The sequence below is a fragment of the Engraulis encrasicolus genome, chromosome 6 (assembly GCF_034702125.1).
Source record: "Engraulis encrasicolus isolate BLACKSEA-1 chromosome 6, IST_EnEncr_1.0, whole genome shotgun sequence".
Lineage (NCBI taxonomy): Eukaryota > Metazoa > Chordata > Actinopteri > Clupeiformes > Engraulidae > Engraulis > Engraulis encrasicolus.
Window position 1 is genome coordinate 51,632,680 of NC_085862.1, and position 17,667 is coordinate 51,650,346.

Below are 17,667 nucleotides of genomic sequence, written 5' to 3' on the forward strand. Positions count from 1 at the left end.
AAGGCAGATGAACAATACTGTATTGATGTATTAATACGATGAGATGCTGCGGTTTAGTTTACAACAGGCCCGATGTCATAATTGACTGATTTTACCTTTTTTTACCAAAACCCCTAAGCAAACATACAAAAACATCAGAATGAATCCATGTGAATCCAGACATGATGTGGGCTAATGTCAACACAGTTAAAGTTGAAGTCCCTTGATGCAGGTCATATCAGTGATCATCCAAATCAGTCTGTCTGGACATAAAGGTGTTGATGTGACACAGATACTAGACAGCAATTAGCATAGATAAAGCTCCTTTTCTCATTCATACTGGTCTATTTTTCATGGTGTACATTGAGAGTTTTTAAGGAAGTCATGCTTTTCTTTCACTTTCTTTTCTCTTTTTGCCAGGTGGTGCTGATCTACTATCCTCCGCATGTGTCACTCTACCTTACCAGAGACACAGTAAATTTCCCGTGTGGGAGACACCCGCTTGAGAGTGTGTACTCTTAGCTCTCATGGTCTGCTAAACACGCTAAACACGTTTTCTTCCTGTTTATCTGAGGCCGAGAGCCCACGTCCACAGCTTCTGCCTGGGGCCGTTTAGCCGTGGGACGCGGCCCAGATGATTTATCGTCGCCATTCCATCATGTAGGCAGGACGAGATTGGGCATCCTGTTTACACGAGCAGAAGGCGAGTGGGGCCATTGTAGGCCCTAAGGGTCTTCTCAGACTGGCGAAAGCAATCAACAGGTCTTTACTGATAACTGAGCACCACTGAGAATAAACATAATTCAATCACTTAGTCAAATGAATTCATCAACTGCCATTATTATTTTCACCAAGATTCTGAACTTCCAATGGTAGGCATTGGTGGGTTCACTTCAAATGACTCAGTTACACACCACAGGTTTGCGTGTTAAAAAATGTTTCGTCATCTATTCTGTTGCTTGTTCAGCCTGATTCCAGCCATTCCTTGTGACGTGTGACGCACAGCTCTGGCCATGCGTCAGGTAGTCGGTCTGAGCAGATGTTATTCAGGATCATTGTCTCAAGTCACAGGAAAATTCCGTCTGTGCCAAGTTGCGTAAGCGAAGAGATAACCATGAGCACTGAGAGAGTGAGGTATACAGACAGAGAGAGAGAGAGAAAATGGAGAGAGAGAGAGAGAGAGAGAGAGAGAGAGAGAGAGAGAGAGAGAGAGAGAGAGAGAGAGAGACATCGGAGGTGAATGAGGTAAAGATAAAAGGAGGATAAGCAGAGTAGAGGTGACAAGAAGAATGTTGCCCAAACATGCAGACGCAGATGTTACACAATTACATGTATACCGATAACACACAGGCACACTACTACATCCGGTTGCTAACGTCATGAAATCTGTTGTACATGAACTACTTTTACCAGACCATAACATACTTAACATTTCTCAGCACAGTGAAATGACAAAACACATTTAATTCCTTTAGTATATACCACACAGGACGATAGTACATTGGAACAACATCAAAAATACATATATTTACAACAACAGAATACAGTACAGTACTTAGTATGAATGGGGAATCGCATGCATCGGCAGCAACAGTGGTATATGTCCTACATTATTAGACTGTCAGGGGTGTGGTTCACCTGCAGTGAGGAAGAGATTATTGAAGGAAATGCATGAATGTAAATCAAGCAGGAAATGTGTTCCTGTAAACAGCCAGGTAATGTCTCATTCTCAGTCCTTAAACACTCCTGTCCCAGACCTTCGGCTTGAGAAGGGCTAGATCTTTCAGCATGTGTTGTGGTAGGCCCTGAGCATCTGAAAAAAAAAAATGAAAACATGGTACAGGTACACGGGTAATGTCTCATCCTCTGCCTTTGATTACTCCTTTCCCGTGCTTTCAGTATCCACAGTCCAAAGCTGAGGTGATGTCCTTAGGAGTCAGCATCAGCTGGTTTAAAGTTCAAGCAATCGCTCACTCTTGCTACAGCCTTGGCATGTGCTGTCCCAAAGGTATCATCACCCTTTGTCCAGAGCCTTGAGCATGTGCTTCCCCAGGTCCTGAACATGTGGGGTCAAGACTTGAGTATCTGTTGCATTGGTTAAGGCCTTCAATGTTTGAGGTCTCAAAGCCTGGAACATCTGCTGGGCCATGCCCTCAGCAGGGACTGTCCAAGCATCTCCTGTGCCAATACTTCAGCATCCCTTTTCCAAAGCCTCCAGTCTCTGCTGTCCCACACGGTCGTTATCTCCTGTCCCAAGACCCCCTTTGTCCTTGACCATCTGCTGCGCTAGTCCTTCGGGATGCACCAGGCCTCAGCAAATGAGGTCTCTAGGTCTTGATCACCTCTTGTTTCAGAACCATGGAGCGTAGATAGGAATGAACATTCTGCTTCCATTAGGTGTTTTTGGTCTTTTTTTGAAACATTTTTGATACTCCACAACTCCTTCCACAGACACGTGCTATCCTAGCCTTGACCTTCTATGCCCTTCAACTGGGCTTGGTCCCGCCTATGTGCCATAGCACAGCCTCCATAGTTCTAGACCTAAACAAGCATGAGCATCCGATGTCTTTGTCCCATTGTCTTGCAGCATTTGCTGTTCTAGGCCTTGGACATCTCTGGTCCTAGGCCTTAACCATTGGTTGTTGGCCTTAACCATTGGTTGTTGGCCTTAACCATTGGTTGTCCTTGGGCTTGAACATCTCTGGTCCTAAGGCCTTAACCATTGCTTGTCCTAGGCCTTAACCATTACTTGTCCTAGGCCTTAAACATTGCTTGCCCTAGGCCTTGAGCACCTCCTGTGCAGAGGAGGTCTTGGTGGTGGTGTTGCTGGTGTCCTCCGAGAGGCGTAGGCTGTTTCCGGACTCCTGTCCGGGCCGGATGTTGGCCTTGTGCGAGCGCTGGCGGCGGGTGCCGTTGCCAACGCAGCGCAGCAGGTTTTTGAAGGTGGTCCACATCTCCTCGTCCTTGTAGGAGTAGATCACCGGGTTCATGACGGAGTTCAGCACCGCCAGCAGCAGCAGCCATCTCTTGAACTTCAGCACCTGGAGTTCCGCAAACACATACGCACAAGGAAAGAAATGAGTATATACTGTAAATACACCAAGGTGAATCATTAAATAAATACAAAAAAGTTAAATAAGTAATTACATGTACATAACAATTATCCATAGATTTACCATTGCAACCATCACATTTTACACTAGCCATATAGGACTAGCATTACAATTTAAATTGGGCATATTACAAGAGGTCTGCTATGAAAATACTATCAAAGGAAGTTTAAAACTTAAAAATAAACAGCAACAACGACAAAAAAAACCTTGAGTACCTTGCAGCTTTCGCAGTCCAAACCATCTAGTAGCAGCACTATAAGACCAGGCGTCCAACAGATCACAAACGCACCTGATAGGGGATGGGGGAGGTGGGAGGAGAGAGAGAGAGAGAGAGAGAGAGAGAGAGAGAGAGAGAGAGAGAGAGAGAGAGAGAGAGAGAGAGAGAGAGAGAGAGAGAGAGAGAGAGAGAGAGAGAGAGAGAGGTTTAAAATGGTTTCACATGAGTACAATCTGACAAACAATGAAAAGAAAGTAGGACCAAAGGTCTGATGGTGGGGTAGGGGAAGAAGGGCGAGGAGAGAGATGGAGATGGGGGGAGAGAGAGAGGGAGAGGGAGAGAGAAAGAAGCTTAGAGGTGGATACAGAGGGAGATATCAACACATATGCCTACGCACATACACTATACTGGCACCTATTTAAACAAGCATAAACAGAGAATCACTGTTTAGATGCACAGCAAGACATACACGCACATGCACACGTACGCACACATACAGTACACACACGTGCACACACGCACGTACAGACACACACACACCTCTATATAAATTCAAAATTATGGAAAGCTATTACACAAGCATGCATTTTGTTTCAAGTTTCAAGAAAAGAGGTTTAGTTACTGTTTAATAAAGAGGAGTGTGTGTGGTTTTAGCTGCTGCTGATGCGAACAAAAGCTATTTAGAAGCACCAGAGGAACAACAGCAAAGGCTGTTTACCCGCCTCGACCGCCATGTTGTAATGCCATGCCAGTTCCTTCACAAACCACCTTGGAGGTGTGTGTGTGTATGTGTGTGTGTGTGTGTGTGTGTGTGTGTGTGTGTGTGTGTGTGTGTGTGTGTGTGTGTGTGTATGTGTGTGTGTGTGTGTGTGTGTGTGTCTGTCTGTTCTGGGAATCACACATCATTTTTGGGGATTATTATGGTCTAGCAGGAACACACCCGGGCATCTAATCTGTGTTTTGTGTGTGTTTGTGTGTGTGGTTATGTCTGTGTCTCCATAGGCCCGCATTTGTGTGTTTGTGAGGGTATTTGTGTGTGCATGTGTGTGTGTATATGAGGGAAAGTGTGAGTGTGTGTATATGCTTGTGTCCATGTATATCCATAGGCCCGCATGTGTGTGTTTGTGAGGACACAAGTGTGTGTAAAGGTTTGTTTGTGTGTGTGTGTGTGTGTGTGTGTGTGTGTGTGTGTGTGTGTGTGTGTGTGTGTGTGTGTGTGTGTGTGTGTGTGTGTGTGTGTGTGTGTGTGTGTGTGTGTGTGTGTGTGTGCGTATTTGCGTGCATGCACGTGTGTGTAAGGGACCGAGCCTGCTCAGACAAGTGCTGGGGATGCAAGAGTCGTGCGGAAGGGCAATGCGTGTAGAGACTTGTCTGGAAGTTGCTCATGGGCAGGAGAACAAAGGCTATCCTGTATACCCTGACAACCAGAGAGAGAGAGAGAGAGAGAGAGAGAGAGAGAGAGAGAGAGAGAGAGAGAGAGAGAGAGAGATTGCAAACACATCCATCACTATCCATGTTAACTGACGAGAGTCGGCAACAAACTGCCTGAAATTGCTCACTTTCCCATCGCCATAGTGAAGGTTACAGTAGGTTAGGGAAAGGACAGAGGAATGGAGAGACATGAGAGAGGGGGATGATGGAAAAGACTGAGACCGACACAGTGAGAGAGAGAGAGAGAGAGAGAGAGAGAGAGAGAGAGAGGGAGAGAAAGGAGAGAAAGAGAGGGAAACAAGCAAAAAAGAGAAGAAAAGAACTAGTGAGATTTTACTACAAACCCCATCTTAAGGGGTTCCACTGTGGTTGTTTTGCCTTCTGCTGAACTCCGTATTTAAGCGCAGTCTCGTCCCCTGTAATCGCATTACCCACATCTGGGGCCGAGGGCACGCCATGTTTGCAGCACATGTGAGGGAGCAGCATTGGGGCTCTCCTTTATGGCCTGGTTACAGTACACACATGCAGTCACACACACACACACACACACTATACCAACACAAACACACACACATGCACTCACACACACAGACACACACTACAGACACACTACACACACGCACTCTCACTCTCACTCTCACACACACGCACACGCATGCGCACGCACACTCATGCACAAACGGGTCAAAGACGTCCAACATGACACTGTCCTTCAGTGCTAACAGATGCTTTTGCTAACTGTAACTGTGAAAAACATGAAATTTCAAAAAAAAAAATTGAAAAGTGAATGCATGAAAGCCAAGCCAAAATAATAATTAAAAAAAATCTTTTTTTTGCATCTACAGTAAGCAAAAGTATCCGTTGCACTGAAGGACATGTTGGATGTCTATGACCCAAACACACACGCGCACACAAACAAATTCAATCTTGCACGGCTACTCATCTGACAGAGCCAACTGATTTCAAACACTGCAGGTTTGAGGATGATTTCAGTTATAATGTGAAGTCCTCTAATGTGATGTTGTTAACAGCCTGCACTGTGTTATTGGTTTGCCTGTGATGTACTGCACTACAGAACACCATGAAGAAGGAAACAGCACTAGCCCGTCAGGATTGTATGAGGAATTGCATGATGCACTGAAATCCCCTGGGTACTCCCATCTCCACCACCAGAGCAAGGACAATTAGGAGTAACAGGACATAAGGACACGTGATAAGGTCACATCAGAAGGTCAGTCTCCGGAACAGCAAGCAGACAGAGACTTTTTGTTAGAATGAGTAGTACGACTCGGCCAATTGTACCGGACAATTGTGAAACACACAAAAGGCGTAACTCGATTCTAGGCTTGAGACTAGGCGTTTTTGTATTCAGACTTTTCCCTGTATTGAATAAAACAGTGCCGGGTATTTTACTTTACCTGTATTGGATGAAATGCTATTCTTCCAGCCGACACAAGACACCAACCATAGCCAACATTTAAATAGGACAATCAAACCTGACTAGCCATAACCTGAATTGCCAAGCCAGGCGCCGTGGTTGAGCTGCCCTACACAAAGCATCTTTAGTTGTTGCTTACACACACACACACACACACACACACACACACACACACACACACACACACACACACACACACACACACACACACACACACACACACACACACACACACACACACACACACACACACACACACACAAATATGCTTTGGCGCACAAGTCTGGGCTGCACACCTGCGCCGGCTTTGTGAGAGCAGCTCGGCATCCATGCGAGTCATGCAGGCTGCTGAGGGCAATCAACAGGATTTACCGTGCGATAGGCAGCCAGCGGGGGCCGGGTTCCAGACTGAATACTGCTCTGAGATAGGCAAGAGGGGGTTTGGGTTCCAGACTCTATACTGAAGTGCACGGTCTGATTCCCAAACTGTGGTCTGGGGCCCACTGGTGTGTCTTGGCAAAGATAGCAAGTGGGTCGGGAAATAACTTTCTCAACATCTAAACAATGCATGTGTTGCTGTTGACTGTTTATTTGAGTGGAGGTGGGCTGTTGGAAAAGGTTGGGAAAGGTTGGTAACCCCTACTGTGATAGACAGTGGGGTTTGGGTTTCGGACTTCATACTGCTGCATGATAAGCAGCAGGGTCTGAGCTCCTAACTCGATACAGTCACGTATAATGGCTGCCAACTAGCAAAAATCAGAGGTAGAGCATTAGTAACCTTCCCTCCATAGCCTTGTAGAGCTGGAGACTGGGCTAGCAGCCTGACCATTTAGCTCACGTGTTAAGAGTGTCTGCCTCCCATAACAGAGTTTACTGTGAGGTTGAGTCCTGGGTGGCAGACATATTTCAATGTTTGATGGGTTTAAAAAAAAAAAATGTGATGACACCTTTTTCTGTGCATTACACACACGCGCGCCCACGCACGCACACACACACGCACGCACTCACACACACACACAACCCCTGGCCTAGCCCGTGCCCCTACCCTCAACTCTGTAAACCCGTGCCACCCTCAACCCTGCAAAGCAATCTGGGTATCTTGAGAGACACTATATAAAGGGTACAACTATGTAATAACAGTACACTTAAAAGCTTTATTAAAGTAGTCATTTATTAACACTTAGTAAATAATGTGACTTATTTCAAACAAAACATTGGTAATTGTTTGTAGTTGAGTTTTACTATGTTAACATACCTCACACAGCACAGCTGCAACAGTCCTGTACGTTTGACCTCTGAAGAGCACAAAAGGTGTCCAGCAAAACCCTCCAACTCATCCAGCAGGAGCCAATTCTCACTCCTCTAGGAAGCCCTAGGCTGCTTTTCTTATGTGTATCTACAGGGGTTGGACAAAATATCTGAGACACCTGTCATTTTAGTGTGGGAAGTTTCATGGCTCAAGTGGACCAGCCTGTTGGCCAATCTTCATTAATTGCACATTGCACCAGTAAAGTGAAGTGAAGTGTGAATGTTGAATTAGGAGGGTAAGAGGAGCACAGTTTTGCTCAAAATTTCGCTTCCTGTTGCATCCACAGTTAATCCTGTTGGATGTGATGCATCCTTCTTGGTGGTATGCAGACATCACCTTGGACACCGTGGCTCTTGATACATCACAAAGACTTTCTGTCTCGGTCAAAGATGCAACAGTTACACGCGCACCAAGAATTTGTCATTTTTGAGATGATATGTCACCCATAATGTTGTGTGCATTGCAAAATTTTGAAATTTTGATTTCAATATTTTATGCTTGAGTATAATGGAAGCAAAATTATAAGTGAAAAAAAAAACGGTTTGTCTCTGATGCACGCGGATGCACAATTCTGCTTTATGCACTGTCCAGACCTCCGGTTCTATCAGACTGTGTTTAACGCTGAAAGGAACCTGTGGTGAGACACTGGTGCAATGGGTAAAAAAACCTTGTGAGTGCTACTGGTTATTAGCACATTCTCTGCTGTTTTCCTGTGTTTAGAGATGATCCACTGACTAGACAGCCTCACCACAGATTCCACTAGAGTGGAAGCCCAAGTCAGCATTTAGCATATCCTTATGGCACAAATGCATACTGAAACTTAAAAAAAAAATAAAAATAAATAAATAATAAAAAAATTCTGCCCATTTCCACAGGCAATGTGAGCTCCTTTCTTGCATTTACTGGCCACTATGCACATGGGATAGCGTAGGGAGTAGTGTGACAATGGCACCTCACTTTACAAGCAGCCCGTTCTTCAAAAACCTTACAAAACGGTTGAACCTGTTGTGTCAATGAGCGCGTTGAGTGCATTGTGGGTCAAAGGCAGGTACTCTAGGGAGGGGAGTGCATTGACTGGTGAAATAAGGAGTTGAATAGGGAGGACAGAGGAATTATCACTGAGCCCGAATTCAAAACGTGTGTGTGTGTGTGTTTGTGTGTGTGTGTGTGTGTTTCTTGTAAAGCGGCGTTGAGTACCATGAAAAGCGCTATATGAAACAGATTATCAAAACAACTCATAGTCAATCTAGTATACTGTATACACTGCATAGCAGTCCTTTGAGTGCAGAAAAAGGAGCTCAATGGAGAAGGACTTGTATTGACAGGTGAAGAAAGGAAGTGAGCAAAGGCGGCCTCACAGGCACCTCCGTTTTGCATTGAGACCTAGTCTAAAATATTTGCTCCCTACACAACATAGTGCACAATATAACTCACACTGTCCTATGCTGTACCATATTCACTACGTTTACATTATGTTTTTCATTCCGAAGGAATAAATCAGAATAAATTGTTCCGTCAAGTTTACTTTTTTCTTTCCTTTAATTCAGAATTCAGAGGTGTTTTCCGTTTTCAAAACGGAATTAAGCTTTATTCAGAATTAAATGGAGTTAATTCCACATTAAATGTCTCATGTAAACAACATTTTGGACATCACCACCAGTGCTGATTAACTGCTGAACTAAGGAGCTCAGTGGAATGGACATCCAGTAAAGAGGACATCAGTGAAGGAGGGTTCATAGGTATACAGTAGCTTTGTTAGCCTTTTCTACATCACCACACCACACCTGTCCACTGTCTGTTTATAGCAACCAAGGGGGCCTTCCTGAAACATGCTGCCCTGACTACACACACACACACATGCACAGACACACATGCACGCACGCACACACGCTATACCAACCAAGAGGCCTTTCCTGAAACATGCGCCCCCCCTGCCTATATGCACACACACACATGCACGTACACAGCTGCTGTGTTTGTCTCCACGGCAGTTAACGTCCTGAGTAAACTTTTTAAAGCCTCGCTAGCCAACCTCCTGGTCATGAACTGGAAGGTGTGTGTGTGTGTGTGTGTGTGTGTGTGTGTGTGTGTGTGTGTGTGTGTGTGTGTGTGTGTGTGTGTGTGTGTGTGTGTGTGTGTGTGTGTGTGTGTTGGGAGGAGGAGGGCTGTAAGCTGTGTGGGAAGCTAAGAATTTGTAGCCAAACAGATCAGAGGGAGAGAGAGAATCCTCTGTGCCTGCTCGTATCCTCGCCTCCCTTTTATCGAGCCACATATAACGCTTTATCACACAGATATGTCAGCTATGTGTGGAGTCGCCCAGCGTCTTGTTAACTGTTTTCTAAGAAGGTAGAAGGAAGAGTAGGTTTTTTTTTCCTTTTGCAGTATATCTGCCCTACGGTGTCTTTTGATGTACATATGCAATGCAGACTACAGTACTGAACAATGCAATACTTACTACACAGGCGTGGGCGAGACGAGACACAAGAATTTGTGGCAAAATGCATTACCACATCAATGTGACGAGGAGAGCTGCAATTTTGTTATGGAGGAGCCCATACGCGCCATGATTAGATGGGATTGTGTTTCATAGGGGCAGAAAGCAGTGTGTATGCCAAAAAAAATAAAAACAAACAGGAAAAATAACTATTCAACAAAAAAAACAAGAGCACAGTTTGTCTTCATAGAGCTGGATGAATGCTTCCACTGAACTGTAAAAAACACACAATGTTTTATATACCCATCTGAAGGACGGGTTTGTTTCATGAAGCTGCACGATGGTGTTTTCTGCACACTTGGGCAAAAGAAACACAAGGTTTTCAAACGTCTCTGGCAGCCCACAGGATGCGTCGTCCCTGAGAAAAGCGGCGGGCAGGGCGGGAGTGTTTCTGTACTACTCTGAGGCGGAGTGCGTACGTACGCGCTGGCCTTGGGTGAGAGATAATAACAGCTTTGCTCAGCACACTCTGTGTATAATAAAACACCAACTGCTCCTTCACTCCTCTCTTCTTCTCTCCTCTCCTCTTCTCTTCTCTTCCCTCTGCTTGTCTCACACAGAGACACAAAAGAACAATGGACGAGAGAATAGTCACTGGATATCTCTACACACAACCACAGAGTGAATGAATCAGTCCAAGAACTGCACAAATCTTCAGACACCCACACTAAACCTATGAGAATGGTGACAGGACTTGCTACTGGGAGTTATGATTTGTTGTCAAGTTGGCTCCCCTAGGTGAGGGAGGGGAGCTGAAATCCAATGCAAACTCTATTTTTACATGCAGAACGAGGAGAGAGAGAGAGACAGAGACAGAGAGAGACAGAGAGAGAGAGAGAGAGAGAGAGAGAGAGGGCGCCAGGGCAACATGAAACAAAGGAGTGAGACAGCACATGAGTCAAAGGAGCGAGGAGGCAACTCACGCGTCTTGCCGGCTGATGGCAATCTGCATTACCAGTTTGACCTGTACAGCTACACTACGCTACACAGAGGGCGTGGAAGCAAAGGAGGACGTTGAGGCGCTTAGGAACTGAAGAGCCATCATGTCCCATGCTACGCATGCATGCCTACAGTTCAGCTGTAGACGCAGCATACTACGCCCCTGCTACGCATAGGTTGGCAACTGTCCCTTGAAATACGGAATCGTCCCATATTTAGAAACAAAAGTATGGTTTCTCAGTGAGCTGAAACAGGACGCAACTTGCTTACAATGCAAGAAACTGCTTCTAAGAAATACAACATTTTTGGCCCAGCTGTGGCTCAATCGGCTGGGCACTCGACTGCTACACCGGCGACCCAGGTTCGATTCCGGCCCGAGGTCATTTGCCAAACCCTCCCCGTCTCTCTGTCCCCGTCATAATAAAGGCATAAGAAGCCCCCAACAATATATAGGCCTATTGTATACAAAATGAAAAAGAAAAATTGAGAGACGAGGACCCTCAGACCCATCCAAGTGAATGAGGTGTCCCTTATTTTTTCCCCAGGGAGTTGCCAGCCCTACGCATAGCCTGCTGTACCTACAGATAAAGACGAAGCATAGACAGCGCTACAGAATGTAGTATACCTACATCACTACTGTACATCCAGAATCCTGTACTGTGCCGCATACCTACAAACATTGAACGCCTATGTCCCATGCATACATTTACCTATAGGGGTGCAGTGTAGACCTAGCATATTCCATGCTTTGCATACTTTGTAGACCCAGCATATCCTGCTCCAAACGTGCAAACACATTCCATGCTATGCATACCTACAACAATAGTCCAGTCCACGTGCTGTGAATACCTACAGCAGCAGTTCCAGCATATAACGTGCTATTGAATGCCAACATCAGTAGTCCCAACATACTAAGTTGCACACACACCTGTACTGCTTGCTCTCCCTTACTGGAAGGACCACCTTCCCACAACGCTAACCCCCATCGCACACAACTTAACTTAATGCTTTAATGAAAACCCTTAGGCGGCTATACGTACCTATAGCTGTAGACCCAGCATAAACCTTGCTACTCTGACTTGCTGTAGACCTTACATATAATTGTAGCAGGCTACCACCCCCCCCCCCCTAAATAGCTCAACTTAGATTTTTTTCAATCTTACTTTAATGACAACCCTTCAGCAGTAGAACAAGATGCTGAGCACATACAGTACTACACATACTGTACCTGTAGCTCTCCCACTTCCTTCTGACTGACACCTTAACAACATCGGTGGGACAAAAAAACCCCGTAGCGCAACTTCTCCTTCACAAAACCCTTCAGAGACAGCTGTTAAAGCAGAGAGTTGAGGTTTGCGCTGTGGCTAACAAGAAATACACGAAATGCCTCCAGCACATGCCTAGCAGACATGACCATATTACATTAACAGCCATGAGAGTGGCCCAGAGTCCTTTGATTACATGCAAATGCTACCTCGTGGTCTACTGACTTTAATGGAAAACATGGCAGACGTCAAGTTCTGTCAGTGATCCGAATGTCAACAAGCCTGGAAATGCTTTTACCATACGCTTTTGGTTGTGATCTCCAGTAGATTCTCATTTACATGTCTGCTTAGCAGTAGGAATGTGCAGAGCAAAGGAAGCTCTTATGTCTCTTTTTGTGGTATTTGGGTATGAAGAGCTGCAGAGTAATGCATAGGCCTTGTTCTCTGGGTAAGCCATTAAGAACATCAACATATTCCTCATTACTTGAAGCTTCCTCAATATTTCAACAAAGAACAACTCACTTACCCACTTGCTGATCTAACAAATTCTTTCATCCTTACATTATAGAACATCACTGCACACACAGTGCTTTACAACATATGCCTCTCACTATCGCCCATCCACACTCACATTCATACACTGGTGGCAGAGGCTGTCACACAGGGTGCCACCAGGGGCAATTGGGGTTGAGTATCTTACTCAAAGAGACTTTGACGGAGTCTTACACGCTTATACATTGGTGTTCTCCACCAAAGGGAACCCAGACAAACCAAACCAAAGGGGCTGTGAACTGATCCAAAGGGGATCTGAACTGAACCAAACCAAACCAAAAACAAGGAGCCCTAAACCAAACTCACCCAGCACGGTCATCACAGTCTTAATGAGCTTGATGGGCGTCCGCTTGCGGTTGATGGAGCCGCTGGTGTGTGGCGTGAGCACGGCCGTCTTCTTCCTGACGTAGGCGTATATCCGCAGGTAGATGGCCACCATGACCAGAAACACCACCAGGTTGGAGATGGACCAGAAGACCAAGTAGCTGCGGCTGAAGATGGGGGCCAGCGTGGAGCAGAGGTCCAGGCTGCAGATGCAGTTCCAGCCCAGACTGGGCACCAGCCCCATCAGGATGGAGATGCCCCACACAGACACGATCAGCAGCGTCACACGCCGCTTCGTCAGGTTACTGTGCACCTAGAACGGACAACACAGGCGGAGAGAAAAAATGCCTTATTGTTCCGGAAAGAAAATTACAGTGTTCAGTTGCATAAAATATAACAAAGCTTTGTCGCCAAATCCAACATATCATTCACTTACATCAGTATTGTTACACTACATATGAAATCAGATATGTGGAACCGAAAAAGTCAAAGAAAAGTTGCTGAAAAGTCTTACATACTGATTAGAAGAGACACAATGTGCTTTTTGTCGACCTTGTCTCTCTATTTTCAGCGTGCGAGCCACCCTCATGCTTCCGTGACTGGAACTACCATGCCCGTTACACATCTTCCACACCTTCCTCACACACACACACACACACACACACACACACACACACACACACACACACACACACACACACACACACACACACACACACACACACACACACACACACACACACACACACACACACACACACACACACACACACCTTCCAATTCATGACGGAGATGTATCTCTCCAGGGCGATGACCAGGAGGTTGGCTAGCGAGGCGGAGAGGCTGGTGTCCAGAAGGCCTTGCCGTATGAAGTAGCCCTGCACCGTCAGCTTGCGCGACACCTCGCCCGTGTTGAACATCAGGTAGACGTACGCGATGCCTGCCAGGAAGTCGGAGGCCGCCAGGTTGGCCAGGAGGTAGTAGAAGGGGTAGTGGAAACGCTTGTTGGTCACCACGGCAGCGATCACCATGGCGTTGGAGACCAGGATGAAGCAGCAGAAGACCGAGCCCACCACCTGCAAACATCAGAGGTCAAAGGTCAAATCCGACCTCAGCTTTATTGCTCATTTCTGTACATGTGCAACTGGACAAAAGATACAAAGGAATCGCACAGTAAAATTTGCAGTGTTGAATCAGCACTGTTCTGAGCACATTATGGTCCAACTTGATTTAGTGTCAGATTCAACTCTTTGAGTGTTGAAATAACCCTTAGAGAATTTCAGTTAACACCATTTTAGAGCAAGTATGGCTCCACAGAATCAATTCAACACTCAAGGAGTTAAAATCTAACACTAAAATCAAGTAAGACCATTTGTGCTCAGAACAGTGTTGAATTAACACTGTAACATTTACTGTGTGAAATCAATGATTTTCACCATCCCATGCGCAGGCAAGACCGGACAAACATTAACTTAAAGTGCAACACAGGACAAACACATGTGCACTGCCACGAACGAAATTATTACCTGCACGAGTATGAGCTGGGTCCTGTCCCATTCGTCCTTGGTCTGGTTGCTGTTGTTATAGAAGAAGCCCATCGCCTGGTCATGGTGGCAGTGGTTATGACCCGCCATCTTGCCCTCTAGCGCCACTGACTAGGAGGAAAACACACGACACTGCTATAACAGTAAACCTGAGTATTGTGCAATAGTGATATATTGACCAACAGTGTAAGGAAGGCGTCCATCAACTTTAAATGCAGTACATCCTACATGATACACCACAATGTTTACTAAATTCAGACTTTCCATCTTGCTCTCTTGCCAATAACTGTAGGGAAAGCACATGAGACATTGGTGTGATAAAAGAATATTATATGTCTGTGAAGGTTCTCATTCAAGCAGGTTATGGTTAATGCATGATTAGCAGTTATTTGCAGCTGGACTTCTGTTGGAGTTTGAAGAGCGAGAGCAGAATAGTCTAAATATATAATGACTCAAAGAAAGTGCGGACCTGAGACACAGATAGACTACAAGCACACTCATATTAAGAAACTAAATATGCTTGCTTTACTTGATTTTACTCCTTCATAAGTGCACCTCAAACTACATAAGGAAAACGACAACAAACACTTAACAACTTTAAAAAGGAACATTATCTTGCTGAACTTTTATAGGCCTAGGCTAGCTTTATCAGAGAACTTTATCAAGTTCATTGTTGAAAACCAACTATGTATACTGCACTCCATTGTAGGCACAAAATAAAGATATTCTGTGATCATTGCAATAAACATAGGCCTAAATAAAAGGCACAGGCCTACACAACAATAGTTGATGAACATTTGCCTTGCTTGATTTGATTGCTTCAGATATGTAGTACCTAGTTTAGGCTATTAACCAGATTTCACCAGGAATGGTGAAGTTACATTCCGAAGACATAGGCTACAACATCAATTGTGTTCTTCTGTTTTGACACAATTTAAAAAGTAGCCTATAGGCCTATCAAATGTTACACTACTGCAGTTATTTTTCAAACAGAAAAACAAACCCTCTCATAAGCCTCCCAGTGAATTATGAACAATCAAACTATTTCGCATTGTTCTGCGTAAGGTGATTTACTTACCAACTAAAGACTTCAATAATCACATTCAGGTAATATCGGGCATTTCTATCGTAAAATGTTTTTTCCTCGTCCCCAAAACAGTGATAAGGGTCCACAGCAACGCAGACAGCGGCGCCGAGACTAGTCACCTGTGAGTGTGTGACTCAAGTGCCGAAGTGAAGTGAAGTTAGTTGAGTGCTGTGGAGAGCCGCCTGCAGCAGTGGGTGTGGATTTGGGCTCTACAGTGTTGAAAAAACAAAAAGGCTCGTTGGAATGTGGTGTCTCACAAGTGCTCCGCTCTCTTAGTCAAGCTGATAGGCTACTAAAAAAACGGAATGAAAAAGTAAGAAAAAAACCGAACACCCTTGCAATACTGTTACTTTGAATTTGAGCTCAACTTCTAATTGTTGCTTTTCAACAGCTGTTGTGGAGTGTTCCTAATATAAAGAAACTAAACCGAGGCGGTTGTGGTGACAGTGGTATGCGCAGCAGGTGCTCCGCGGGCTGCGAAGACCTGAAGTGACTGAAAGAAAGAAATTCGTGAGAAGAAGTGCACGAGGCAATTTGAGCTTGCGCAATGTTATGAGTCTTGACCTCTCCTACAGTACGCGAGAAAAGACCATAAAACCATTACGAAACAACACAATATCCATCCATCTTAGCAACCTCCACTCACAGGAGTCCATGTTTGTTTTGACTAAGAACTTAGGTAGTGTTGCCACACGTCCAGGGGTTTTCCAGGATTGTCCCAGTTTATTGTGGTCCATCCAGGAAAATCGTCCCGTTTATAATTCCTTATATTATCCCATTGAAATAAATAGCATTAATGTTTCGCGCTTGTGCGTCAATGTGTCCTGTTTTGTGCGCTTGTGCGTCATATGTGGCAACCGTAAATGCATAGGCATATCTCATGTAACCTAATGAAACATTGTATTTTAACAGATTCAAGTGTAGGTAGCATTATGATGAAATCCTTAAACATTTTTTTAATTAACTACCGCAAAAGATAGGCGCAAAAAGAAATGTAAAGAATGTTATCCCGTCTAACAATAGGCTAATGATACTGTCCTCAATGGACCCCCTCTGTTTGCCTGTGACATCTTAATTGCCCCCCTGCAGGGGTGAAAAAGTCCTAAGGAGCCACAAGTCACAGGGGACCAGGACAAACCAAACCTTCCTACTGGCCCACTCCCTCCCTCGAGGGGCCTCAAGTAGACTACCAGAAAGCTTCAGTTAAAAAACAGAACCAGTTTGTGAACCAACATGTGCCAGGTTCCAGGTCTGAAGACATTAGCACCTCACCTTCCTCCTTTTGCCCCTTAATAAATCCCTGCCCCACCCTCCACCATTTGCCCCTGGTCATCATCACATAACATCAACCTCCCCAACACCACCACCACCACCACCTGGTTGAGTAATTCAGGAAACCGGATCAAACCTGACTGGATTGGCAGAGCAGATAGGCAACACTTCCATTTGCCTCTCAGGGCAAGATGGCACATGGCACTTGGTAGTGAGTCACACACGCGCCGCACGCGCACACACAGATTGGGGATGATCTGTGCCGCAGCTTGTCTCAGCATCTCGCGAGTGAGTGATTTGTAGATTCGCAGGAAGGCATCAGCTGTAGCCCAAAACACTTTTATTGCCTCCTTCAGGTGTCAACACTTTTCCATTTCTGAATTTTTGAACTCACACTGACAGACAATTTTTCATACTACCAAATTACATTGAATTCTGAGCTCAGCGACCCCTTTAAAAATATTTGAGTGTTGGGCTACATGAACACCAACATCAATACTTCTTGCATGCTTCCATGTTCTCTTGAGCTCTCAGGAACAGGGCAGCGAGAAGTGAGTGAGTTTGAATCGCTTATTTTAACAAATATTTCATATTCTTTTAAGTTTGAATATTCTTCAAATTCAACATGTACAATAGCGTGGTTTTTGGTTGTAAAACAAATGGATCGTCTCTATCGTCTGCATAATGCTCTGTTGTGCTAGAA

General features: G+C 45.0%; 1 protein-coding gene across 1 annotated transcript; it reads right to left on the minus strand.

The window, feature by feature from the left end:
• Positions 1-1,423: 1,423 nt before the first annotated feature.
• Positions 1,424-15,945, minus strand: lpar3 (lysophosphatidic acid receptor 3). Its single transcript, XM_063201907.1, has 6 exons — positions 15,684-15,945; positions 14,588-14,716; positions 13,835-14,137; positions 13,044-13,374; positions 3,308-3,381; positions 1,424-3,020 (listed from the first exon to the last, which is right to left on the minus strand). Exons 2-6 carry the CDS (start codon positions 14,693-14,695, stop codon positions 2,757-2,759), a joined length of 1,080 nt encoding a protein of 359 aa, XP_063057977.1. The 5' UTR covers positions 14,696-14,716; positions 15,684-15,945; the 3' UTR covers positions 1,424-2,756.
• Positions 15,946-17,667: the final 1,722 nt, after the last annotated feature.